Source organism: Podarcis tiliguerta (genome assembly GCF_965153285.1).
Source record: "Podarcis tiliguerta genome assembly, chromosome: 8".
Taxonomy (NCBI): domain Eukaryota; kingdom Metazoa; phylum Chordata; class Lepidosauria; order Squamata; family Lacertidae; genus Podarcis; species Podarcis tiliguerta.
In genome coordinates this window covers 20,506,059-20,530,971 of record NC_139541.1, presented here as the reverse complement: position 1 = coordinate 20,530,971, position 24,913 = coordinate 20,506,059, and the positions used below count along the sequence as shown (strand labels likewise).

Below are 24,913 nucleotides of genomic sequence, written 5' to 3'. Positions count from 1 at the left end.
TTCTGGGTCACGTGGCCAGCGTGACAAGCTGCATCTGGCGAGTCAGCGCAGCACACAGAAATGCCGTTTACCTTCCCGCTATTTATCTACTTGCACCCGGAGGTGCTTTCGAACTGCTAGGTTGGCAGGCGCTGGGACCGAGCACCCCGCTGCGGGGATTCGAAGCGCCGACCTGACGATCGGCAAGTCCTAGGCGCTGAGGTTTTACCCACAGCGCCACCTGCGTCCCTATTATATTATATTATATTATATTATTATATTGCCAAGTGCATAAAACTGAATATGCACAAGTTAAACATGCGCAAGTTGCAGGTCTACTGTACAGTGTCCCAGGAATCTTTGTGCAGGGAGAAAAGTGCTTTATACACATGGCATGTTTGCAGCGATCATCACATTTCGAAAACATTCATAGACTTCAAAGGAGCATGCTTTCCCTTACAAAATCTTGCCGACATGATTATTATTATTTTTAAGCTGTCCCCTTGGAGAAGAGGTGCCACCATTCTCAAGGAGCTTTCCTGGCACCCAGTGAGGGAGGTGCTAATGGAAGGAACCAAACGCTGTACAATTTATGTCGTAGAACTTATACCCCCAGGCTCATATGTATCAGCAATAATTCGCATTTCAAAAAGTCTTGACATCATTCCAACTCATCATGGTTGATCATTAACAAGTGGCAATTGAAGCATTGTGGATGGATAGATGGGAAGGACCCTTTAGAAGGCACTTTGATCTGTTGTCAGGATCTTTGCAGCCACTGTGCTTCCAGGAAAGGGCAGAGTCCACCCTGAAGTGCTTTGCCTTAGGCCCATCCCAAAGGCATGAGACTTCTTTGAACACAAGAAGAGCCCGGCTGGATCAGACCAAAGGCCATCTAGATTCTGTCCTCAAAGTGATCAACCATACATCTATGGGCTACACCCCATACCTTCAAGATCAGATACAGGAGGCCTCTGAATATCAGTTCCTTGTTAGCAATAGGTAAGCAATAGGCATCCCGTCCTGAGTTTGTGCAGTGCTTACACATCTTCCCATGAATCAGTTGTTCATCTCACACATTTCAATGCATTTCCTTGCAATTTCCTAACCACAAAAGTCTCTCTCCATATTTTTTTCAAAGTGGATTTGTTGCACCCAGGTAACTGAATGCTTGAATCCACTTTAACTGAGCGAGCCTAAATTTCAGGATTGCACCTGAACTCTTTCTGCAAAATAGTGATCATATGACAGCACCATAGGGGAAAAGTGCCAAGATCTTGTGACCCCCTTAATGCATTAGCTTCTGATCTGTAACCAAGGGCGATTCAAGGTGATGAGTATCTATTCTATAGTTTAGAAATTGTTGGTTTGCTCTGCATTTGGACATGCCTTAAGATATTGTCACCAAATTTTGCACAAAGGTTCCTGAGTTCCAACAGTAGGCTTTCCTCTACATCTGGATACATCTGGGCACTGTTTCAATCAAGAAGGTGCACTCAACCTTGCAAAACTGCACTGATTTTTCGTGCTTTCTTAAAATTTCCCAAGGAAAGCCCAAGGCACGAGGCTGCTATTTCCCTATACAGTGGTACCTCTGGTTGTGAACGGGATCCATTCCGGAGCCCCGTTTGCAACCTGAAAGGAAGGCAACCCAAGTCTGCACGTCTACGCACACATGGGTCATGATTTGCCACTTCTGCGCATGTGCGTGATGTCATTTTGCGCATCTGCGCATGCGCGAGTGGCAAAACCCAGAAGTAACCCTTTCCGGTACTTCCGGGTCGCCGGGGAATGCAACTGAAAAAACATATGATGAAGCAAACGTAAAAAGAGGTATGACTGTAGTGTCCTAAATGGCTTGGGACCAAATTCCTTGAAGGACCGTCTTCCTCTCTTATGTGAATCTGCTCAGCTTTTCGGAATGGCACTTGTGTCCTTCTTGCATGTGCCATTGGCATGGCAAGACATGAGAGGCTATCCCATGCAGTAGTGCCTCATACGGGGAAGGTTCATGGCTCAGTGGTAGAGCACCTGCTTTGCATGCCGAAGGTCCCAGGTTCAATCCCCAGCATCTCCAGGTAAGGCTAGGAGAGACCCATACCAGAAATCAATACAGGCCACACTGAGCTGGATGGACCAACGGTCTGACTCAGTCCAAGGCATCTTCCTATGTGGAACCCCCTGCCTCAGGAACTTGAGTTCCCTTATTCCTTATTTGTGCTCTACAGTTAGTTGAAAACATGCCTTCTTAAACTTAATTGGGAGCGCCATTCTTTCATTTGATGTTTCATTTGTTTTGGCTGCTGTTTTCATAGAATCATATAATTGCAGAGTTGGAAGGGGCCCCCAAAGCTCATCTAGTCCACCCCCTGCAATGCAGGAATCTCCAGTAAATCCTACAAGATAGATGGCTATCCAACCTCTTCTTAAAGACCTCAAAGGGAGGAGACTCCACTGCCTCTTGCGAGAGTCTGTTCCACTGTTGAACAGCTCTTTGTTTTTAGTTGGATCATTTCTGTTTTAATACTTGGGTCTCTGTTTTGGCTTTTAATATTTGATTTTTTCTATTTGTAAGCCACTTTGAGCAACTCGCTTGTGGAGGAAGAAAGTACACACACCCACCCACACACACACACACACACGCACAAATAAATAGAAAATTATTTACACACACTCACACCACCATTTAATTTATGTTAATATTAATCCTTAAGCAAAGCATCCAAGCAACAATAAACTAAAATAAGCAAAAACAGAACACCATGTCAGTTATGCATAGGGTTGTAATGACATGTTTCAGCTGTACATTTTTATTTATGATTGCATTTATAATCCACTTTCCTCCAAGGAGCTCACGGTGGCCTACATTGTTCTCCCCCTTTCCATATTATCCTTACAACAATGAAAAAGGTGTGGGATTTGAACCGTGGTTTCCCAGGTTCTAGTCCAGCACTCTAACCACTACACAACACAGCCTACAAAACACATGCAGATATAAATACAGAATCACTATGAAATTTTGTTAACTGCAGGTGGTGGCTGCAAGCCTGAGAGTTCTCATCCCATCCCTTGGCACATTTAGTTGTTCTTTTTAATGCAAATCTCTCCCATAATAAATATGTAGCTAGTCAATGGAAATTACTCTCTGCTTTTCCAGGGATCACCTTGTTCTTAGGAACTGAAGGTTTCACATTATTCTGAACTGAACACCTACAAGGCATTTGGGTCTTCAGCTGGGAACTTTGCCAGAGATTTGCACACGATTCACCCTCTATGATAGTTTACCAAAGGAAAGAACTGCTGCCTTGCTGTTTCCTGTTCCACACTGCTATTGCTCCGCAGCACCACCACTGCAGCTGGCCAGAGAGTAGAACTGCAGCTTCTAATTCAGCAGGTGCTCAAATTACTTACAAAGCCAGTTGGGTTCCAACCAATCAAATAACGCAGGAGTAGGAACCTTAGGCCCAGGGAACAAATGCCGGCCTCACCTGAGTCACCTGAATAGTGGCAACTGCTCGTTTCCAGACAACCAAACTCACCTTTCCTCCAAATGATGTTGAAACGTTGAATGAAATCAGTCCCTTCTGGTCTCCATGGTCCAATTCATCCAAAGAAGGCCAATGTTGGAATGTCCAGCTGCTGTAGTATTCTAAGCCTCTCTGTCTAGACCTCTAAGCTCTGAAATTCTGATAAGGGGTCTTGCCAGCTTGCATGAGGATAGAGACGGGTCGTGCATAGAAACTAGCCTGCTGAATGAAGGCAAATGTGATTTTTGTTGCCCACCCTTCCACTCCTGCCTCTGGTCCTCTGGTATGTGGCCCCTAGAAGGTTGCCAGGAAGGAAATGTGGCCCTTGGACTGTAAAAAGTTCCCACCTCCGACTTAAGAGACATGTGGCCCTTGGGCTAAAAAAATTTCCCAATTCCTGGTCTTTGGTTATCTTGATATCTACCTGCACTCTGAATCCTGCACTGCTCTCAGCTGTCTCTTGGCCTTGCTGTCTGTGGCCTAACCTGGACTCTAGCCAAGCCTTGCCAGTAGCCCAGGATGTTGCAGTGCTCTCCCTTTCCCTATATCTATCCAGCTACAGATCCCATCTGGTAGGCCACACATGTCTCCGTCACACCCTAAGGCACCGCAGCCTTGGAAAGGCAAAACTCCTACACTGCTGGCCTGGAGAACCTAAGAACAGAGGAGATGCCCTGTTAGATCAGGTCAAAGGCCTGTCTGGTCCAGCATCCTCTTCTCAGTGGCCTACCAGATGCCTCAATGGGAAGCCCACAAGCAGGACCTGAATGGAGCAGGGCTCTTCTCACTTGTGATTCCCAGGAGCTGGTATTCAGTATCCTACTGCCTCCGATTATGGGTGCAGCCTGCTCTTTCTAGCTGTCTGGTTGCTTGGACAGATGGTGTTACATTGGCTAGTCACTCAGTGCTCTGCTGGTTGCTCTCCGTTTTGTCCATGATCTGCCAGGGTTTAGCCCAAGTCTGTGAGCTGGGATTGGACCCTGGATACTGCCTCTGACAACACTATCGCAAAGCAGAACTCATTGCGTTCAGTATGGAGTAATGTTACACACAGACACGCACACGCGCACACACACGGGTTTTTCATGCTCCTAAAGTATGATTTCGTCCCCATCTAAAGAGCAGGTGGAAGTAAATTTGGGTTTCCCTGCCTCTGCCATCTGAGAAATATTGAGTGAAGCTTATATCATTTCCTGGGAGAGTTTCCAGGCACAAGGCATCGCCCAACCATTCCCTGCACCATCTGATCTTAGTGTCAGAACTCCATAGAAAGAAAGCACCAATCTCTGCGAAGGCCTGACTGGTGGAGGAGCAAAGGGACAGAGCAAAATCCTCCCCCAATTCCAGCTTGGTTTCAGACCCTGGGAAATGCATTGTTTTTATTGATGTAGTGAACCTCCTGTGTCAGAAACACTCTAGCTACTTTCAGAATACCAGAAGAGCCCTGCTGGGGATCAGACCAAAGGCCAATATGCCCTGCCTTCTGTTCTCGCAATGGCCAACCAGATAGCTACAAGCAGGACCTGAATAGTGTCCATACAAATCCAATTCCTTCATGAATTTGTCTTTTAAAGTCATCCAAGTTGGTGGCCATCACTATATCTTCTGGTATGAATTTCATAGTTTGATGGTCTTCTCCTTTTCCCCTAGATATGTTCTGTCTTCAGCCTTGATCTGTCCTTCAGTGAAGATTTCCACATCTTCCACTTTCTTCACTGAAACTTGCTTCTTAAAGATGGAAGATGAGAAGCTCAGAGGGGAAAATAGCCACCTCCTGTTTTCTATTGCATTTACTAATGTGTTTCCCCCTCTCTAAAAGTTAATCCAGTGCATATGTCCACGGCTGTTGCTTGCAAGGTGCACCAGGGCTTTCTGAACCAAAAATTCTGGTCACTCATGCCATTGTGAACGCTGGTTCTCCAGGGTGTTGACCTGTTTCCTGCATAGGTGCCACCATATTGTCACTCTCTTGAACAGGGTGATAATTTCCATTTCGTTGTTCCTCCTAGAACAAGGCAGATTTGTTTAAAATCAATACAATATATTGATGGATTCAGGCAATGCTGAATAAGTAGAAATGTGACTTTCCTCTAGCCCCAACTCTGATTAAACTTCTGGTCACAACAGCACCATCAACGGGTAAGGTGCTTTACTGAATAAACACTGGATATTTTTTACGCCATGTTGAAATCAATTTTATACCAATGTAACTGTCCTAGATTTCCCACTAAGGATCTGGGGATTGCGGTTTGGTGTGAGGTGCAGAGAACTGCCCATTAGAGATCCCCACTGTCTCTCACAAATGTACAGGGTTGTATGCAATGTTAGTCCTCTCCTTTGTGGGGATCCATTGAAATTAATGGTCATGACTAACTTGCGGTCCTAAACTTTGGTGCGTCTACCTTGAGTAGAACTTGGCTGGATATTACCCACAGTTCCCAAGTTTTCCTGCATGGATCTAGACCCAGGTGGGGAGAGAATCTGGTCCCCCCCTAGATGTTGCATGACTACACTTCCCATAACTCCTGATCATTGGCCATGCTAGTTGGGACTGACTGGGAGCTGGATTCAGCAACATCTGGAGGGCAGCAGGTTCATCATCCCTGGTGTAGACACCAACATTCTCAGTTTCTGAAGACTATTCTTCCCCTGCTATTGAAAAGAGGAGAAAACAAAAACAGGGGTGGTTTTCCTGCTGTTTCCTTGGGGTGGCGTGGAATTTCTCTGACACTTTCAGGAGAGGTTGCCCCACAACTTACTGATTCTCATCAGTACTATATCCATTTGTTACATGTATCAGTCACTTTATGCAAAAGAAAACACCAGAAGGCAACTTAACAAGATAAAATACAACAAATTGAAGCCTGAGTTTCCCCATCCCTGTGGCAGATAATCCAGGAAGAAGTTGCAGGCAAAGTGGGCAGTGGGTAGTAGAGGCGCCAAGTTCCTCCGAAGATTGAGGGGATCCGTCACATGTCACACACATGTGACTTTGCATCTTCGTCATCATCTATGGCCAGGGGCTCCTTCTCTCGTGCGCTCAGAAGGAGCCAGCAACTGAAGCCGTTCCACTCTTGGCTTCACACGCGGCCTCCCCTGCCCTCTCAACATTGAGGGGCCCCAACCCTCTGCCAACAGTATTGAGGGGGGAGCAAAGGCAGCTCGGCTCTATAGAGTCAGCAACCCCTGGTGGGGTGGGGGTTAGTGGAAGTCTTTAAGAGAGCAGGAAGCTTAGAGGGGCAAGACTGCAAGACGGAGAAAGAGAAAGTGCAATAGCAACCCTTAATATATGCTGAAATTGCATTTTGAAAGGAATATGGGCAGAAGAAAAGAAGTTTTAAAAGGCATATATAAAAGAATACTCACCTGTACTCTGGCAGCACCTGTGAAGAAGAAGAGAAGAGCTTTTTTTTTCTTTTCTTCCAAAAACCCAGTAAAAGACATTTCTAGATGAGATTTTCTAAAATGCCTCCATTTGAGAATAGAAGGAGCAGCATTGACCAGGCAGACTGGCCCTCCTTAATGTTTAGCTAAAAAAAGGCAAAACCAAAAACCCCTTTCTCCTAATTTGAACCTCTTGGCTTGAGGTTGCAGCCAACTAAGTTCTACTCAGAGTAGACCCATAGAAATTAATAGATATGACAAACTCAGGTCCACTAACTTCAGTGGGTTTACTCTAATTTAGTTAGATACAACCCATACTAATCCACTGAGGTTAATAAGAGCCTCAGTGGTTCCTTATCCTCTGCACATCACAGGTGTGCCATAAAAGAACCAACTTGCATGTGTTAAGGAGACATCACCGATCAAGCAAGCCAGAGAGAAGTTGAATGACGTCTGTCCGTCAAAAGTATTTCACTTCGGACAGGGCTTGATAAACCCTTTTTTCAGATCAAGGGTCAAATTCCCTTCTGGACAATTTTCCGAGAGTCACGTGGCAGTAGTGGATGGAACCAGATAGATAAATGGGCAGAGGAATGAATGTAAAATTTACCTCTGTACACCTGGCAGTTTCTGCACTCCCTCCCCCTGTATCCTCCATCCAGGCATACAAAAAGCATCTTCAGATGTCATGGACATGTTCCAGACAATGCAGAGCAGTGCCAATGATGGGCGTGGCCTGGAGAGAGCTCTGAGGGCCACTTAGAGAGGCTTGGAGGGCCACATTGGACTCTCCTAGGCCTGATGTCCCTCATCTCTAGCTTAAAAGCCAAGTATACCTTCTTTGTCCTATCCAATCAAGCAAAAGGCAAGCAAACCAAATGAATTGGGGTTGGGGGAGATTTTTGACTGCTCAAAGTAGAGTTCCACTTGCAAGACACAGGAATGCAGGTTCTGGATTTGTTTTTGCTTAACTACATATGTACTCGTTGCACACTTACGTTTTTTGATGCGCTTCCTCCATTGCCATATTATGAAGCCACATATTAAGGCAAGGACCAGCAGACCAAGAATGGCAGTAGTAGCTACAAATACTGGCACAGGCACCTGTTTCTGGCCGACACATGCGCAAACTGCATTGGAAACTACTGTGCCGGCTCGTTCTTCTGTCATGCCTGCCTTACTGCAACTGAAAATTGAACAGAAAGGGTTAAATTGGGGGTGAATGTTCAGAAGAAGGCTTGATATTTGTGGAGACTAACAGAAGGGCAGTAAAAATGGACCCTGCAACTGCTTGTGGCTGAAACGAGCTGGATGGACAATCTACTACTCAGTGATAGATTTCTCTGGCCTTTCTGTGTTTGTGCATACAGATTATAATTGTCAATTTCACTTGGATACTTATTTGGGAATACCCAGGCTGTCTTTATTAACTTACACATTTAAATTAGGTTCAGTAAGATATAGTTATTGTTAATGTTAGCTGACAATCTTGCTTGCTTGCTTCCTCCCTCCCCCTTCTAATTTGCCAGGAATTAGCGAATCAGTCAATTTCAGTTTCCCTCAGTTTCTCATTTTTTTTTATCTTAAATCATGTGTGTGTGTATGGGGGGAGGGGTTGCATCAAACTGCAATTTTTCTTTCTTAAAAAAAATCCTCATGAAAATTACATAGTCATTTAAGTGCAAATTTCTCCTGATATACACATTTTTCTATGCTGTTTTGACTAATGCATACATTGTTGAAAGGCATGCTCCCTAATGTAATGCATTTGTGTATGTTATTTTCACCAATGTGTGCATTTTTATGCAAAGTTACCCCTAATATATACCTTTTTTGTAGTAAACACTGGTTGTAGAATTGCATTGCAACATTCGTGGTACTGGGAATTTTGAAGGACAATTGTTTTCTCAATTAAGTATTGATTTGAGAAGTAGAAAATTGGTAGCTTTCTTTCAAAAAGCAAACAAAATTGAATTTCTTCTCCCATTCTCAATTTACTTTTATCTTTAAATATGTCTTTTAAGAGAGAACAATTGATACGTTATTTCAGCCGACAGCTGTATTGCAACATTCAGGAATTGTGAAAAACGGCAAATAAGTAAGATCCGATTTACACATTCGTCTGCCAAATGTGGACCTATTTGTCTTGCAGTTTTTCTGGACCTGGATATAATCTAACCTCTAAGCTTTGTACAAACCAAAATAACAGCTCACTAAGTATGTCATCTTCATGCTTAGTTCTTTAACTTCCTAGCAGTAATGGGAAGGAAACAGCACTGAATGGAAAGAGGTGTATGTAGAATTAAGACTATGTGGCACCACACAGCCACAAACTGGAAATGCAGTTGTGAGAGAGTCTTTAGTGGCACCTACTTAGTCCAAGGTTCACAGGAGGTGGACATCTCGGTCTCTGAATAGGTCCCAGGAGGACAGGGTATGTACTGGGTGTCATTGGTTTCTGTGCCTGAAAAAGAATGAAACGAGCGGAATATTTTAGATGTGGCTACAAAAGACAGAGCCCTTTGCACCTTTCATGCTTATGTCCTGCTTGTGTGTTGGGGCATCTGGTTGGTCGCTATGAGATCAGGGTGCTGAACCAGGAGAGGCCTTTGGCCTGGTCCAACAGGCCTCATCTTGTGTCCTTATGTCTTATTGTACAATGGTACCTCAGGTTAAGTACTTAATTCGTTCCGGAGGTCCATTCTTAACCTGAAACTGTTCTTAACCTGAAGCACCACTTTAGCTAATGGGGCCTCCTGCTGCTGCCGCGCCGCCAGAGCACGATTTCTGTTCTCATCCTGAAGCAAAGTTCTTAACCCAAGGTAATATTTATAGGTTAGCAGAGTCTGTAACCTGAAGCGTATGTAACCCGAGGTACCACTGTAGTCCCTTGTTGCTTTGAGAGTCAATAATCTATTCACATAAGAACCATAAGAAGAGCCAAATGTCCATTTCATTCAACATCCTATTCTACCAGTAGTGATCCAACTGTGTTGATGTATTTAGCCGAGGGTGGGAAGCCTATTTCAGCCTGAAGACAACATTCCCTTCTGGGCAGCCTTCCTAGGGACACATGCCAGTGGTTGGTGGTGCGAGAAGCAAAGGTGGGTGGGAAAATGGATGCAAATTTATTCAGCAGACTAGTTTCTACACATAGACCATCCTCCATTCAGAGAGGCAAGAGGCCTGGTCAGAGTCCAAGGACATATTGCAGCCGGGCAAAACGGTCATGTGCAAAGGGGTGCAGCCTGGGGATAGTCCCAAGGGCCAATTAGAGTGGCTTGGAGGGCCGCATTTGGTTTCTGGCTCTGAGGTCCCCCCCCCCCGTATGAAGCACATCTTAAGTCAGATGGTTTTACGGTTGAGTTTATGCTCACTGTGATAATTATTTTTCTTCTGAACATGGGAGCTATAAATAAATCATTTTTAAGATCAGCAGAAGAGTGATTGCACCAAATCTCTGCTGAGACAACAGCTGCCAGGATGCTCATAGCAAAAACGTGGAAAGGGAGAAAATTTCCATCAATGAAAGAATGGCAAATTAAATTTTGTGAATATATAAATCTGGCAAGACTCACAGCATTCATAAGGGGACAATCGGACGAAAAATTATTAAAAGAATGGGGATGTGCTAAAGAGTATATGAAAAAACATTGTTCTGGAGTAAGCATATCGGTATGTAATGAATGATGCTTTGCAGGGTTAAAGAAAGAGAAAAATGGTGTAAAAAGTATAAAGATAAAGGTAATCTACATTAGACACAACAACTTAGAAAGAGTAAAAATTTCGAGGTCTTAGAACAAAAGAAAGAAGTCAATACGTGTATATGTATGTAATGACAAGATTAGAATGATGATATGGTTTTATTTGTAGATGTGTGTTTTTGTTTTTTTGTGTTCTTTTTTCTCGTGTGTTTTTTTCTTGTTTGTACTGTTTTATTTTGGATTCAATGTTTGTAATTTTTGTTGCAATTTTGCATTGAAAATATTTTTTTTAAAAAAATAAATCTCTACTGAGACTTACCTGGCTGTGTAACCATAAAACCAGGTGGAGAAATGGTGTGCTTTGAGCACTGTTCGCAGTCGTGGTCGATGAACTGAGTGCAATAATAGCCAGGCTTGCAAGAGCAGACTGTGTTCTTCATATACGTGCATTCTTCTTTAACTCTTAGATGGGCTCCTGCCGGGCACAATCACAGATATGAGGGTTTGTGGGGGCCGCTGCTATGATTGTTATTATTTTTACATGCCACCCCAATCTCCAAGTGGTGGCAGAATCCATGAGTTCTAGGTGTTTGCTCTGCTTCTGTTTCCTTGGCAGGAACGTCAATGGAGACTGTGGTGTCTTTATGATATATGGTTTTATCTGCACATATATATAAGCTGAGCATGAGATGGATCACAGCATTAACCCCTACAGAACTTTCTTCTCCATTAGCCACAGCTTTGGATCCAGCACATATCAGGCATGTCTCTGTGTCCCCAGCTTCCATTCTGCCTGCACCTCAGCACACACCCACCTGGCTATTCTTCTCCTACCTAGCAGCTAGACAGAAGAAATGCCCACCCATTAGCCTGGAGGGCGCCATCACCTAGCTCTTAAACCTAGCTCATTCTTTTGTGATGCTGATGAGGACAGTTAAGTAGCCAGCTAAGGCCAGACACTGGTCTTACAATAAATCAATAAATGTCTGACCAGTTCAGCAACATTGACCAATTATATATGCATAATTTAAATAATCAGTAAGACAAGACATTGAAATATGAACATGCTTAATTAAAGGATCCTAGTCGTTTTTCTCAGCACCTTGGACAGGTCCCCAGACTCAAGAGCTCTCCTCAAGCAGCTTCTAGTGATGACACATGTCCCCAGGGGCCCTGCCTGGTGGTGGCAGGCAGCCATTTTAATATATCACTATAACCCTGACATAGCCTTGAACAAGGGCATTATGGGAAATGAAAACAGTCTCAGGCCACTTGTGGCCAAAGACCCTAAGCATGGAGGTGGTGGGCAGCAAAGACATTCTGCGAAAAGATTCTTTTTACATCCATTAAGAGCAAGGCCTTGACCAAAGTGTACAAATCTAGATCAAACATTCTGTTGGAGATGCAGGAAGGCGGAAGGCACCATGATCCAAATGTGGTGGAATTGCAAAAGAATCAGGGAATTTGGGGAAACAATATATAATGAACTTTAAAAAAAAGTTTACATGTTCCTTTCCAAAAAAGCCTGAAGTCTTCCTGCTAGGCATAATGAGCAATGAAATTCAAAAAAGGGTAAGGAAAATATTTATGTATGCGGTAACAGAAGCAAGAATTTTAATTGCTAAGGTATGGAAAGGAGATTCTACACTCTCAAAATTAGATTGGCAAAATAAAATGTTAGAATATGCAGAACTAGCAAGATTAACAGCAAGACTCTGAGACCGTACAGATCAAATATCTAACAGAGAGTGGAATATTTACAGAGGATACTTAAAAGAACATTGTAATAACATAAATTCTTTGGCAGGCCTGGATTGATTTCTGCATGAATTAAGAGATCGCTACAGAATTAACAGGGACGTGGGTGGCGCTGTGGGTAAAATCTCAGTGCCTAGGACTTGCCGATCGTATGGTTGGCGGTTCGAATCCCTGCGGCAGGGTGAGCTCCCGTCTTTCAGTCCCAGCTCCTGCCCACCTAGCAGTTCGAAAGCACCCCTAAGTGCAAGTAGACAAATAAGTACCGCTTTATAGCGGGAAGGTAAATGGCATTTCCGTGTGCTGCGCTGGTGCTGGCTCACCAGAGCAGCTTCGTGACGCTGGCCACGTGACCCGGAAGTGTCTCCAGACAGCGCTGGCCCCCGGCCTCTTAAGTGAGATGGGTGCACAACCCTAGAGTCGGACACGACTGGCCCGTACGGGCAGGGGTACCTTTACCTTTACCTTACAGAATTAACATAACAGAATAATTTAGGAGAGATAAAGTTAAGTGTGCAGCTGTAATGAAACTTAGGAACCACAATGGGGGATCAGAAGTCATGTTAGAAATAGTGATGGATGAACTCAATCTTTCCCTTTTTGTGTGCACAGGAGTGTTAATTTTGAATTGCTTTTCATTGATCATTGTATATTGATTTGTTTTTGTTTTGTTTTTAAAACTAATAAAGCATTTTTTAAAAAGAGCAAGGCTTTGAGGGTTAAAACTAGTGCCAATCCTACTCAGAGTAGAGTCATTGCAGGTAATGGACATAACAGAGGTTCATTAAATTTAATAGATATACTCTGAGGAGGGCTTAGCTGGTAGCTCAAAGGGTGGTGACAAAGGAGAGGGGCTTTTCAGTTGTGGCTCCCCATCTGCAGAATGCCCTTCTTAGTGAAGTCTGCCGAGCGCCTTTGCTGGCATTTTTTCAGCGCCGGCTAAAAACCTAACCTTCTCCCCCCCCCCCCAAGGTCTTTGGATAGACTGATATGGTGTTGTTTTCTTACCAGTGTGCTGCCTGTGTATAATGCATTCATACTCATGTTTTGAAATGTATTCTAAGTCACTTGGGTAACAAGCAACAAGAAGAATTTTTACCTGATTCACATTCTTGACATTTAAAGCACTTTTTCAGCCCATTTGAGTGGTTCGTGTATGTCCTCCAACCACAAGGAACACACGTTGTACTGGAATCAGAAGTGCAGTCTTTCTCGACTCTGTATCCTGTGGACAAATGGGAAAATGGTGCCCCTCCTCTGAATCCTAATTTGTTAAAGAGGCTCCTCAACCAGGTCTGGGTGGGGACAATGCTGGGAACTAGTGTGGCCAAGCCGGTGAATGAAGGGGGCAGTGGGGCAGTGGCTAGGACCCATGTGCCCCACCCCCACCCCCTTCTCCACTGCTGGAGGCAGCTGGGGAAGCCCCAGCATGCTGAAGACTACTGGGGAGAAGAAAGGGGACCAGAAGAAGAGTTTGGATTTGATATCCTGCTTTATCACTACCCAAAGAAGTCTCAAAGCGGCTAACATTCTCCTTTCCCTTCCTCCCCCACAACAAACACTCTGTGAGGTGAGTGAGGCTGAGAGACTTCAGAGAAGTGTGACTAGCCCAAGGTCACCCAGCAGCTGCATGTGGAGGAGCGGAGACCCGAACCCGGTTCACCAGATTACGAGTCTACCGCTCTTAACCACTACACCACACTGGCTCTCAGAGAGGAGTAGGTGGTCGCAGTTCCTATCCATAGCTGAAGGAGAAACAGCAAAGTTGTGTGAAGATGCCCCTCTTCTTTCTGGATCTGTCACCCCGCCCGGTTGTCCCCAGCCTGCCGCCTGAGGCAAATGCCTCTGCAAGGCCAATGGATGGGCCGGCCCTGTTTACAGGGAGAAGAACGAGGGTGCCGTGCCGTCTTACCTGGATTACACCTGGGGCAGCATTCACCATGGATATTGTACTCTGAAACAGTACAGGAGGAGACTTCCTGGTAGAGAAGCAGCTGTGTTGCGAGAAAGATGCAGAAGCTCTTTCAAGGGAAAACAAAAAGGAGAGAGAAAGGAGACTTTAGTCTCACTGTGCCCGGCTCAGTGCATTATTGGATTAATCCTATCATTCCCCCCAGCCCACCCCAGGAAAGGCAAAGAAGGATATGAAACAGCAGCCTGAAAAGTTTGGGCAGGAAACAGGGATGCTCTTGAACTTACGACTTTCTCCCCCAGTTTTTTTGAGTTGTGAAGCCAAAAAGATATGAACCTCCTGTCAGGTCGCTGCTTCATTTATCCTGAGAGCTACATTCTAGGTAGCCTTCCATGCTAGTGATGAGTTTGACCAGTGTGAATTTTACCTTTGTACAACATGCTTGTTTCTACAGGGGTGGACCTTGGTAACATGCCATCTTGCATGGAGGCATTTGACGCTCTCCCCCCCAGCCTTTGCAGTACTGGCTTAAGCCAGGCTTTCGAAAGGAGGTGTCCTAGAGCCCTCCTACCTCATTCCCAAAGCCTGGTAAGTGCTTGCCCAGCTTTGGGAAGGAGAGAGGTGGACTCTAGGGCCCTGTCAGAGCCCTCACGCCTTCTTTCTGAAGCCAGGCAAGTGCTCCAATTCAGTGTCAAAGATCTGGTTTCCCTGGCAGGTGGGGGTGGGCTGTGGTGGGACAAACAGAAGTCTGGATAAGACCTTACTCTGGAGTAGACTCAGCTGAGCTGGGAAAGCCCAGCACCCACTGCATCCAAACACTCTAATCCCAATAGATCTTGGGTTTGGATTTGGTTGTTAAATATGTATTCAAATAGCTACTGAAATATAATTTTTCATGTTTAGGTATTTATTTTTAAATCAGACCTTAATGCAAACTTAAGAATTAAGACATGCAAAACAAACACTGACCAGAAACTGACTAGTGTAGTAGCCAGGGACTTTCCTGAGGACAATGTCAGCCTTTGGAACAGGAAGTGCCATAAAGCATTTCCTTTTGCACTCACAACTTCTCCTAAGCATGAACAACCTCTTCCTGGTTCCGATGTGATTCAGTGCACTTCTCTAAAGCCTTGGATTCTCACCAACACACACACAAACACCAGTCACAGAGCCTTGCTGCCCTATGACAGTTCCTCAGACCTGCCTGGCTGGGTAGGCCTGATCATGGCAGTGGCAGACTTTGGGCTCTCAAATTTCGGAGGCCTTCTGTGTGACACTAAAATTCAGGGGGAAGGCTGCCTCTCCTGTTGTGTTGTGCAGTGTGGTTGCATCAGCCATGCTACTCTAAGACTGCCTCTGCTGATGGCGCCCTCAAAGCCCAATTGATGACACCAATGCTCCAAACACAAGTGGCTGGAATTAAATGCACACCCAATGTGGGACAGATTTAGTAGACCTATGTTAGTCATTCATTTCAATGGGTCAACTCTTTGGACTGGCAATAGATGCAACCCAGTGGATCTACTCTGAGCAGGACTTAAGATATCACCTAATGCATTTTTGTATCTTATGTTCATGAACACGCGCCTTTCTATGCATCCATCCATGGCTGAAAAGCTGCACTGCAAAATTTGGAGCAGTGCACATTTTTATATTGTACTTTTTCTCCCATCTGTACATCAAATGCATTCCAGTGCACACTTGCTTGGGAGAAAGCCCAATGAATACAGTGCGATTTACTTTTGAGTAAACATGTTGAGAATTGTGCTGCTAGAGAATGTTTTTAAAATGTTCGGGGGGGGGGCCAAGGAACAGGAGGTCAAAAACATACTGTACTTCTTTTATTTCTCCACAAGGTGGCAATCTGTGCCTGTCTATCAAAGTGGGTGGGGCGGAGGAAGTAAACAAAGAATCGACCTATGCACAGGGAAATTCCCAGAGCAAACAAACCAGGAGTTGTTTTGTGACCTGTAAACGCATTTTTCGGAATGTGCATTAGCTGTCATGGTGTTCAGACCTATATTGTTGTCAGCTGCATGAAAATTTGCATGCAAATAAATTCAATGGTAGGTATGAAGCAGAAGAGGAGAACTTGAACACTTCCAACACTGTTGGACTCAAGCGCTAATCAGCTCTGGCACGCATGCCCAGTGACCCAGGATGATGGGAGTTGTAGTCCAACATCTGGGGACCCATAGGGTCGCCATGCTTGACATAAAATTAGAGGACTATGATCCCAAACCTACTTAATAGGCAGGAATATGATAGGAAGAGTTGTTGTTGTTGTTGTTGTTGTTCATCATCACTTTTCTCACAGAATGGCCCAAAGTAATGTACATTAAAACCAATTAAGAGCATGCAATAAAAACACAGCTATCCAGACAAGAGGCAGGACTTACAGATCACACCCTGCTATAAAGGAAAAAAGGGGGGAAAAGAAGGCTGCAATCCCATCCATCATATCAAGGCCAGAAGCCCGGATTTTGAGAGAAGCCTTTCCAGGCACGGCTCCCTGGGGAGAACATTTCACCAGCAGGGAGCCACCACTAAAAAGGCCCACCCAAAGAAGGGCTTCATATTGATCTCAGGGTCTGGGTTCAGTCATGTGGGGTTACTAGTATTGTTGAGCAGATTTGTATTGAATTCTGCTGCAGACTGTATTAGTAGTAGTAGTAGTAGTAGTAGTAGTAGTATTTACTTATATCCCGCCCATCTGACTGGGTTGTGCCAGCCACTCTGGGTGGCTTCCAGCAGAATATAAATAAAATAACGAAGCATTCTATGATCAAACATTAAAAACTTCCCAATACCGGGCTGCCTTCAGATGTCTTCTGAAAGTTGTATAGTTGTCGATCTCTTTGACTTCTGACGGGAGGGAGTTCCACAGGGTGGGCACTACTACCAAGAAAGCCCTCTGCGTGGTTCTCTGTAACATCCCTTCTTACCATAGGAGCCAACTCCTAGGGGGTGAAGTTCCTTCCCCTCCCCCCATTAAAATATTTGAGGGGGTCTCTTGCCCCAAGTTGATGGGCATTCCCCTTCAAATGGTGTTCATGTGTCATGTCTTGTGATCAGTTATGTGGGACAAGGCTTACCTGCCCCCCAATACTTTATTCAAGTTGGCACCTCTGCTTCTCACAGTGAGCGAACTGCCAGAAGGCCCTCAGAGCTGGACCTCAGCGTCCAGGCTGAACGATAAGAGTGGAGTTGCTCCTTCAGGTATACTGGGCCAAGGCCATTTAGGGCATTAAAGGTCAGCACCAACACTTTGAATTGTGCTCGGAAATGTACTGGGAGCCAATGTAGATCTTTTAGGACCAGTGTTATATGGTCCAGGCAGCCGCCCCCAGTCACCAGTCTAGCTGCCGCATTCTGGATTAGTTGCAGTTTCCGAGTCACCTTCAAAGGCAGCCCCACGCAGAGCGCGTTGCAGTAGCCCAAGCGAGAGATAACCAGACCCAGGTATCCAGAACCGACCACTCCCACCATCCCAAGCCAGCACAGATAATCAGTAAATATGGGTCTTGTAGTCCAACAACATCTGGAAAATTACACAGGTTCTCCTGGTCTGGCACTGAGGGATAAATGCAAGCACGGGAGTGAAAAAAAGCTACAAAAATGTAGCCAAGTAAATATTCTTATAAGAAGAAGGGCAGAGAAATCGCTGTGGTGTGCTAACCGAATGTGGGTGGGGCGGAACCATGGTTACAAGTGAAGCCTGAAACTAATGGAATCACATTAGCTGGGAAATTCTGGTTTCACAACGTTGCAGCCTCATGATGGAATCTTTTGAAATCTTTCTGCTGAAATCTGGTGACTAGGGGTCAGCAGCACTGCATTCAGAGAAGGGAACAAATTCTTTCTTCTTCTGCTGCTGACTTTGTCAGAGACCAGCTCCGCCAGGAAACCCTCAGCTATCTTGGATCCCACAGCTATTTTAGTCTACCAGTGTGGTGTAGTGGTGTAGAGCCACCGTGGTGTAGTGGTTAGAGTTCTTGACCTAGGAGTCAAGGGTTCAAATCCCCACTCAGCCATGACGATGAATCGCTGAGGGACCTGGGGCCAGTCATTGCCTCTCATCCTGACCTACTCTCAAAGGGTAAGGATGAAATGGGGAGGAGGAGAACCAATGTATGGCATCTCAAGCTCCTTGAAGGAAAAAAGGTGGGATATAAATACAGTGGTACCTCGGGTTAAGTACTTAATTCATTCCGGAGGTCCGTTCTTAACCTGAAACTGTTCTTAATCTGAAACAATGTGCTTCAATTGTTGTCACCTGCCCTGGGACCTGAGGCTGAGCAGCCCTTCAATAAATAGTAATAGTAATACAGTGGTACCTCAGGTTAAGTACTTAATTTGTTCCAGAGGTCCGTTCTTAACCTGAAACTGTTCTTAACCTGAAGCACCACTTTAGCTAATGGGGCCTTCTGCTGCCGCCGCGCCGCCAGAGCACGATTTCTGTTCTCATCCTGAAGCAAAGTTCTTAATCTGAAGTACTATTTCTGGGTTAGCAGAGTCTGTAACCTGAAGTGTATGTAACCTGAAGCATATGTAACCCGAGGTACCACTGTAATAGTAATACAGTGGTACCTCAGGTTAAGTACTTGATTCGTTCCAGAGGTCCGTTCTTAACCTGAAACTGTTCTTAACCTAAAGCACCACTTTAGCTAATGGGGCCTCCTGCTGCTGCCGCGCCGCCGGAGCACGATTTCTGTTCTCATCCTGAAGCAAAGTTCTTAAGAGATTTATTTTCCCCATTACCTTCAGTAGCTTAGGGCCTCATCAAACCTAAATCTGGCCCTGCATGTGGGTGTTTTATTATGTTTGTGTACACAAAGAGACATACATGGTGATGTTATTTTATGTAGTTTGGTATTTGCATTTGATTTGTATTGTGCATCATCTGGAGTAGAAGTGGAGAAACTTTCTTGGCTTGGGGGCCGCGTTTCATCTCCCATCCAGATAAGCAAGATGCAGGATGTGAAGATATACTCCATCCAAGTTATGAAGCTGGACCAGTGAGCAGTGTGGCCTGGGGACAGTCCCCAAGGCCTAATACAGAGGCCTGGGCCTGATGTCCCCTACCCCTCAGCTAGAGAACTCAGTTCATATTTGGTCAAAGTGTGCCAGCAAATAAATGAATTCCAAATGGAATCCAGGGCATACTCAGTAAATTCCAAATAGAATCCAGTTTCACAGTTTCTGGTGGTGGAGCATTATTTCAATTATTTTGACCAACAAGATAGCACGATGGGAAACAGCTCCATGGGGGGGCTATAAGCAGGGCTCTTTTTCAGCAGGAACTCACTGGAACTCAGTTCCAGCACCTCTCAGGTGGGCACCATTGCCATTGTAAGAGAACAAGGGAGGTGTTTGTGGCTACTTCTGGCACCTCTTTTTCTAGAAAAATAGAACTGGCTGTAAGGGATGCTGTAACCCAAGAAGTCATGCCAACAGACCCTGCAGAAGTGAGACACCGCAAACCCACATTGTGACCCAACATGACTCAGGGACATTTCTTCCCCTCTATGTGTAACATTCTCCGAGACATTAATCGTGCTACACAACGGGATGCAGAAGTGAACGATGCCTTGCCAGACAGGAAATAACCTTTGTAGTTAAGAGAACTTATTGTTACGTTCAGGGCCACTTCTTCCTATCAGTTTTTCTTCTGTTTCTTCTGCTGTCAAAAACTGGGAAACTTGACAGTGTGTGTGTGGGGGGGGTCTTTTACTTAAGAGTAGGGGGAAGTGGGGTTATGAGCAGAGAGTTTGTGGGTTGTATAGTTGAGGAAGAAGAGTTTGGATTTGATATCCCACTTTATCACTACTCAAAGGAGTCTCAAAGCGGCTAACATTCTCCTTTCCCTTCCTCCCCCACAACAAACACTCTGTGAGGTGAGTGGGGCTGAGAGACTTCAGAGAAGTGTGACTAGCCCAAGGTCACCCAGCAGCTGCATGTGGAGGAGCAGAGACATGAACCCAGTTCACCAGATTACAAGTCTACCGCTCTTAACCACTACACCACACTGGTAGATTCTCTGGCTGCCCATCTACAACAAAGCCAGGTTCATAGTCCTTGTGTTAATTTACAACGCCCTGATTGACTTCGGTTCGGGGTAGCCTGATATCCAAGCTTGATCACTGAGATAATCAGCAGGACCATCATTGGTTGCACCCTGAGTTGGTGATGCTCACCTGTCCACAGCAAGAAACCAAGCCTTTCATGTCATTGGCTCAGTCCTGTGGAATGCTCTACCAATAGAGATTCAGCCTCGACTTTAAAAGCTTGGTGGGATGGGCATGCCAACTGTCAGGACATTTCCACAGCTTGCGCCTTGGAATCCTGACTTCTGGGCTTTGTGCTTGAGGCTGAGCCTGTGCCACAATCAGTCTGAAAACAGATCTCCCCCTTGCTCTGAAGATAGACTTTCTATCATGGTTTTTGGGGATGGGACTCTGACAGTTGGTGGGGCAGTGCCCCATTTGTTCTCATGCATCAGAATTCTGAGAAATTCCTGGAGGCATTTGTTGCCATTAACATAGGGTTGCCAGATGTCCCCGGTTCCTGGGGACAGTCCCCGGATTTGCATATCTGTCCCTGGACATTCCATCCCCGGAATGTCCCCAGATTTGCAAATCTGTCCCCGGGAAACGTGGCAGTGGCAGCCTCAGCAGCCCGGAGCCAGCCTGGTAGCACAGTCGGCTCTGGCTGGCTTCAGGAGCTGCTCACTGCCATGGAGCCCACCATTTTTCCTGCGCCACGGCAGCAAGCAGCAAGCAGCTCCTGAAGCCAGCCAGAGCCAACTATACTACCAGGCTGGCCCCTCCAGGGCAACGGCCGCCCGCCCGTGACTCCCGAGCCTCCCCTGATCTGTCAAAACAAAGGGGGAAGGAGATCGGGGAAGGCTCAAGAATCACAGGCAGGTGGTGCACTGCTGCCCAGCTTTTTAAAAAAACCTCTGTGCATTTATGTTTCACAGGGTGCAAAAGAAGGACTTTGCACCTTTATACAATATGCATGTGTGCTTGCACCCAGGATCTTTTGCCTCACCACCCAGCACTACTGACTCCCTGTTGCTACTCAGCTTCAAAAAGAAAAAAGTGTCCCCGGATTCATTGAAAAAAATCTGGTAACCATACATTAACGTCCTTCTCTCTTTATGTTTGATGCCCTTGCAATGAACAGAATGACTTAGTGAACATTCCTCAAGGCGGACACCTTTCAGAGTTCCCCTTGAAGACAGGTAGCTCACTGGGTACAGTTCAGGTAGCCACCATATTGCCATTGAACCTACCTCAAATGGTTATTGAGGAGATAAAGTGGGATAACACACCCACCCAACTATGTCATCCTCAGCCTCTCAAAGGAAGTTCAGGGTACCCTGCAATAGGTAGCTTGATGAGCACTCCTGTAACATACAGACTGGCCTGACAGGTGAGTGTTCACCTTTTGAGGTTTTATTTTTAAAAATAGTAATCATGCGGCTTTCTGAGTACAGAGAGCGACTCACCAGAAAGGTGAAGATTTGTCACTCATCACACCAGACATCACAGGCACTAGCCAATAGGTGCCTGTGACACTTCTGCACCCACGCAACTGCTTGCAGCCGACACACACACCCTCCATAGTCCCACATTTATTTCCACCACAAAAAAAGAAGGTCGCTGAGAGAGGATGTCTAGATCGTACTCAGTGCCTGAGTAATGATGGTGTTGTGGTTGTACTAAAAGTAGAAGTCAAAAACCCAAGAGGCACTTGTGGGTTTCTTAAAAAATAGCATCAGTTCCCATGCCATTGGCAAACGCCAGTTTTGAAATGAAAGGTGACTTCAAAGGTAGCCCAGGCTTCGATTAGATGGGCCAGGAGGCTGGAGGACTCAGGACAGAAGTGGAGCATGCAAGGTTTGGGATACACACAGATCTTGCCATGATCTAGGAAAGCCGAACAATAATTCCTGTCTTTGCGCAACCTTAAAGTAAAGGTTTCCTAGGGCAGTAAACAAAGGCTGTTAGGCTCAGATCCTGCAACCATCTACCTGGGAGGAAGTGCCACAGAGTGGGCCTTACTTAAATATGCACAGCCTTCATGGGAGATTTGTGGTCCTTGAGTTGTTATTGGATACTATCTCCCATCAGCCCTACCCAGCACTGCTAGTTATCAGGGGTGATGGGATTTGAAGTCCAGGGATTTGCCTGCCCTAGTTGTTCAGGATCATTGCTGTTACTAAGGACGGAGGAGAAATCAGATTTTGTTTGCATTGAGAGGCAGACCTACCTAAAATTCACTTTCTGAAATGATATGCAAACTGAATCACAGTTGCCCTTCAAAATCCGCACTTCTCCATGCAGTTCTCCAGGCAAGTAATGTGTGCAAAAATGCATCTGTTAAAATGCAACCCATGGAGAATATAGCATACAAATATGCATTATATAAGAGGGAATGGTTTTGCAAAAAAAGGTATACATTGGGCAAAATTGCCTATGGAGATGTGTTCTGTCAGGAGAAATCTGCACTCAAATGCTCGTGAAATCACAAACCAATGTGAAAATGTGGAGAACAGAACTTATGAGCACAAAGATGAGAAACTGAAATGGACAAATTTCCCCGCCCCTCCTTTTGACCCAATAATCTTATGATCCCCAAATAAATTGACACATTACCAACAATTCAATTGTTTAAAATCCTAAGCCAAGTGTACCTTTTGACTTAGTGGAATAAGCACCAGCTAGCAGTTACTGCTCATAGGAAAAACCACCTTTCACTTTCAGTTACTAGAATACTGAAGTCTTAGAAACAAACAAGTGGGACCTGAATTCCCAGTCCAACCGTCACAATGGCTCCCAACCAGGTAAACCAACAAAAGCTTTAATTTCTCAAAGGCGATGTTTGCCATCTGCCAGGTGTATTCTCCCTGCTACCGTTCCTAGTGGAGACTGAGCCACACACTGGTCAGCTGAGAACAAGTGAGCAGGCAATATCCTCTGGCCCAACACCCACTCTCCTTGAAGCCCTCATTTTTTCAGGAGGAAGGAGGCAGGTCTCTTTATTGCACCCTTATAGCACGATAGGCTGACCGGGGGGGGGGGGGAGGGGGGATGCACAACGTTTCAAAGTTTGCTTACCAGATGCATGGTGCTGAAAGAAGGAGTTCCAGAAGGGTTCCAATTTCATCCAGTCACAAGGCAGACGAAGGTCATTACCCTGTAGTTAACTGCAGTCTTGTGTTTACCTCCCTTCGGTTCCTATAGACCCAGGATTTCTGGACTCCATAGTCCCAGCACCGAGCACATTGCATTCTGAAGTCCCCACTGCTCCCACTGCCTTTGCCCTCTGGGCCTTCAGCCAAACTTGCCAGACCTGTCCCTGAATCTCTGAGTCCCGTCGAACGAAGCAGTCAAGTCCCGTCGACGATCGCTAGCTCCAAAAGTGAAAGTAAAATAAAAAAAATAAAAATCTTTCTCCAGCTGTGGTTTCTTTCTTTTCCCCAGAGGCGGTTAAATAATCGCACTCAGTTCCAGATAACTTCTCCCCAGCCACTTCATTTCTCGGCACTGAAGCTCGTCTGCCTTTCCTCCTTTTATGCAAACTCTGCTCTGGATCCTGTCTTCCCAGAACTGTTTACAGACGGGAAATAGCAGACAGGAAGCAGGAGGTGGGCTCCAATCACAACAGAGGGGGGAACGGCCCAGTCCTTCTGATCATGTTTTTTTTTAAAAAAAGTACCTGGCAGCAGAAAGGTGAAGGGAAACGACTCCAAGTGAATCGGTCCACCGGAGCAGTGAAGAGTTGGGTGAACTTGAAGCTAAGCAAAAACACCACCTGGCTCTTGAACTCTGACCACCAGACAACTGCTGACATTGGCAAAGCTTTCCATTTCAGTAACTTTCATTTCCCCCGATCTTAGATTCAGGTCTCCACATTTCCACAACAATATGTGGGGTGTTCTTTTTTCTTTAAAAGCACTATTCCTGTTGTGAAAGTTCACTCGTGCAATTTTCTCCTGTCAGTTTCATACACAGTTTCAGTTAACGTACTCATTTTTGCAAGCCATTTCCCGTAATATAATGCCCTTTTGTTTATTATATTGCACGTTGTTTGCACCAAAGTGTGTCATTCTATGGTGCATCCTCACCACCACCACATCATGCATTTCTGTACACATTGGCTGAAGCACTGCAACTTTCGCAGAACTGCAAATTTCACAAGATATTTGTGGCTTCTGATTTACATGCCAGTTTGTGAAGTGTGAATTAGCTAGTTCCTCATTTGAACAAAATGGAATCTCTCTCCTCACCCCCCCACCCCACAATCCCTGCCTGTCCACCCTTGTATGATAATGGATCAGCCATAGGAGAAATAAATATTTCTGCTAGCCTCGGATGCAATTTGATCCTAAGAATACTAGGCTATTCAAACAACCCTTTCCTTGCCCTTGTGGTTCAATGAGTGTGTGAGGAAGAGAAAAAAGGAATGTGCCCAATAGTCTTCATTTGATTCATTTGAAGCTTTTTCACTCTGGTCTTCCTTCCCTCCCCCCACCAAAAAAAAGAAAAAAAGGATTCCTAAGGGTCAGTGGCAGATGATCCCAGTTGCACCTGGTGAGATGTAGGTCACATCAGTGAATGGTAGCTGTAGTCAAGAGTCACAGT

At 45.3% G+C, this 24,913-nt stretch overlaps 1 protein-coding gene and 1 long non-coding RNA gene across 4 annotated transcripts; one reads left to right on the top strand and one right to left on the bottom strand.

Annotated features, from left to right (window-relative positions):
• The first annotated feature begins 84 nt into the window (after positions 1-84).
• Positions 85-3,413, top strand: LOC310682974. Its single transcript, XR_014514227.1, has 2 exons — positions 85-562; positions 596-3,413. It is a non-coding gene; the product is annotated as an uncharacterized lncRNA (long non-coding RNA).
• Positions 2,745-24,039, bottom strand: TNFRSF14 (TNF receptor superfamily member 14). 3 transcript variants are annotated; one of them, XM_083452265.1, is made up of 8 exons: positions 23,387-24,034; positions 14,262-14,370; positions 13,449-13,574; positions 10,914-11,069; positions 9,264-9,354; positions 7,889-8,076; positions 6,873-6,889; positions 2,745-5,511 (listed from the first exon to the last, which is right to left on the bottom strand). In XM_083452265.1, the coding sequence occupies exons 1-8, from the start codon at positions 23,393-23,395 to the stop codon at positions 5,401-5,403; spliced, it is 807 nt and encodes a 268-aa protein (XP_083308391.1). In that variant the 5' UTR covers positions 23,396-24,034; the 3' UTR covers positions 2,745-5,400. The 3 variants fall into 3 exon arrangements, with proteins under 3 accessions (XP_083308391.1, XP_083308390.1, XP_083308389.1); XM_083452264.1 differs by lacking the exon at positions 6,873-6,889 and having other exon boundaries at positions 7,866-8,076; positions 23,387-24,036; XM_083452263.1 differs by lacking the exons at positions 2,745-5,511; positions 6,873-6,889 and having other exon boundaries at positions 7,722-8,076; positions 23,387-24,039.
• Between the last annotated feature and the right edge of the window lie 874 nt (positions 24,040-24,913).

Excerpts from the sequence above, each read along its gene's own strand:
- TNFRSF14 (XM_083452263.1), bottom strand. Across the intron at positions 11,070-13,448 it reads ATGTCAAGAATGTGAATCAG|GAGCCCATCTAAGAGTTAAA; the intron begins GTAAAAATTCTT and ends TGTGCCCGGCAG. Across the intron at positions 8,077-9,263 it reads TCCTGTGAACCTTGGACTAA|TTGCAGTAAGGCAGGCATGA; the intron begins GTAGGTGCCACT and ends TTCAATTTTCAG.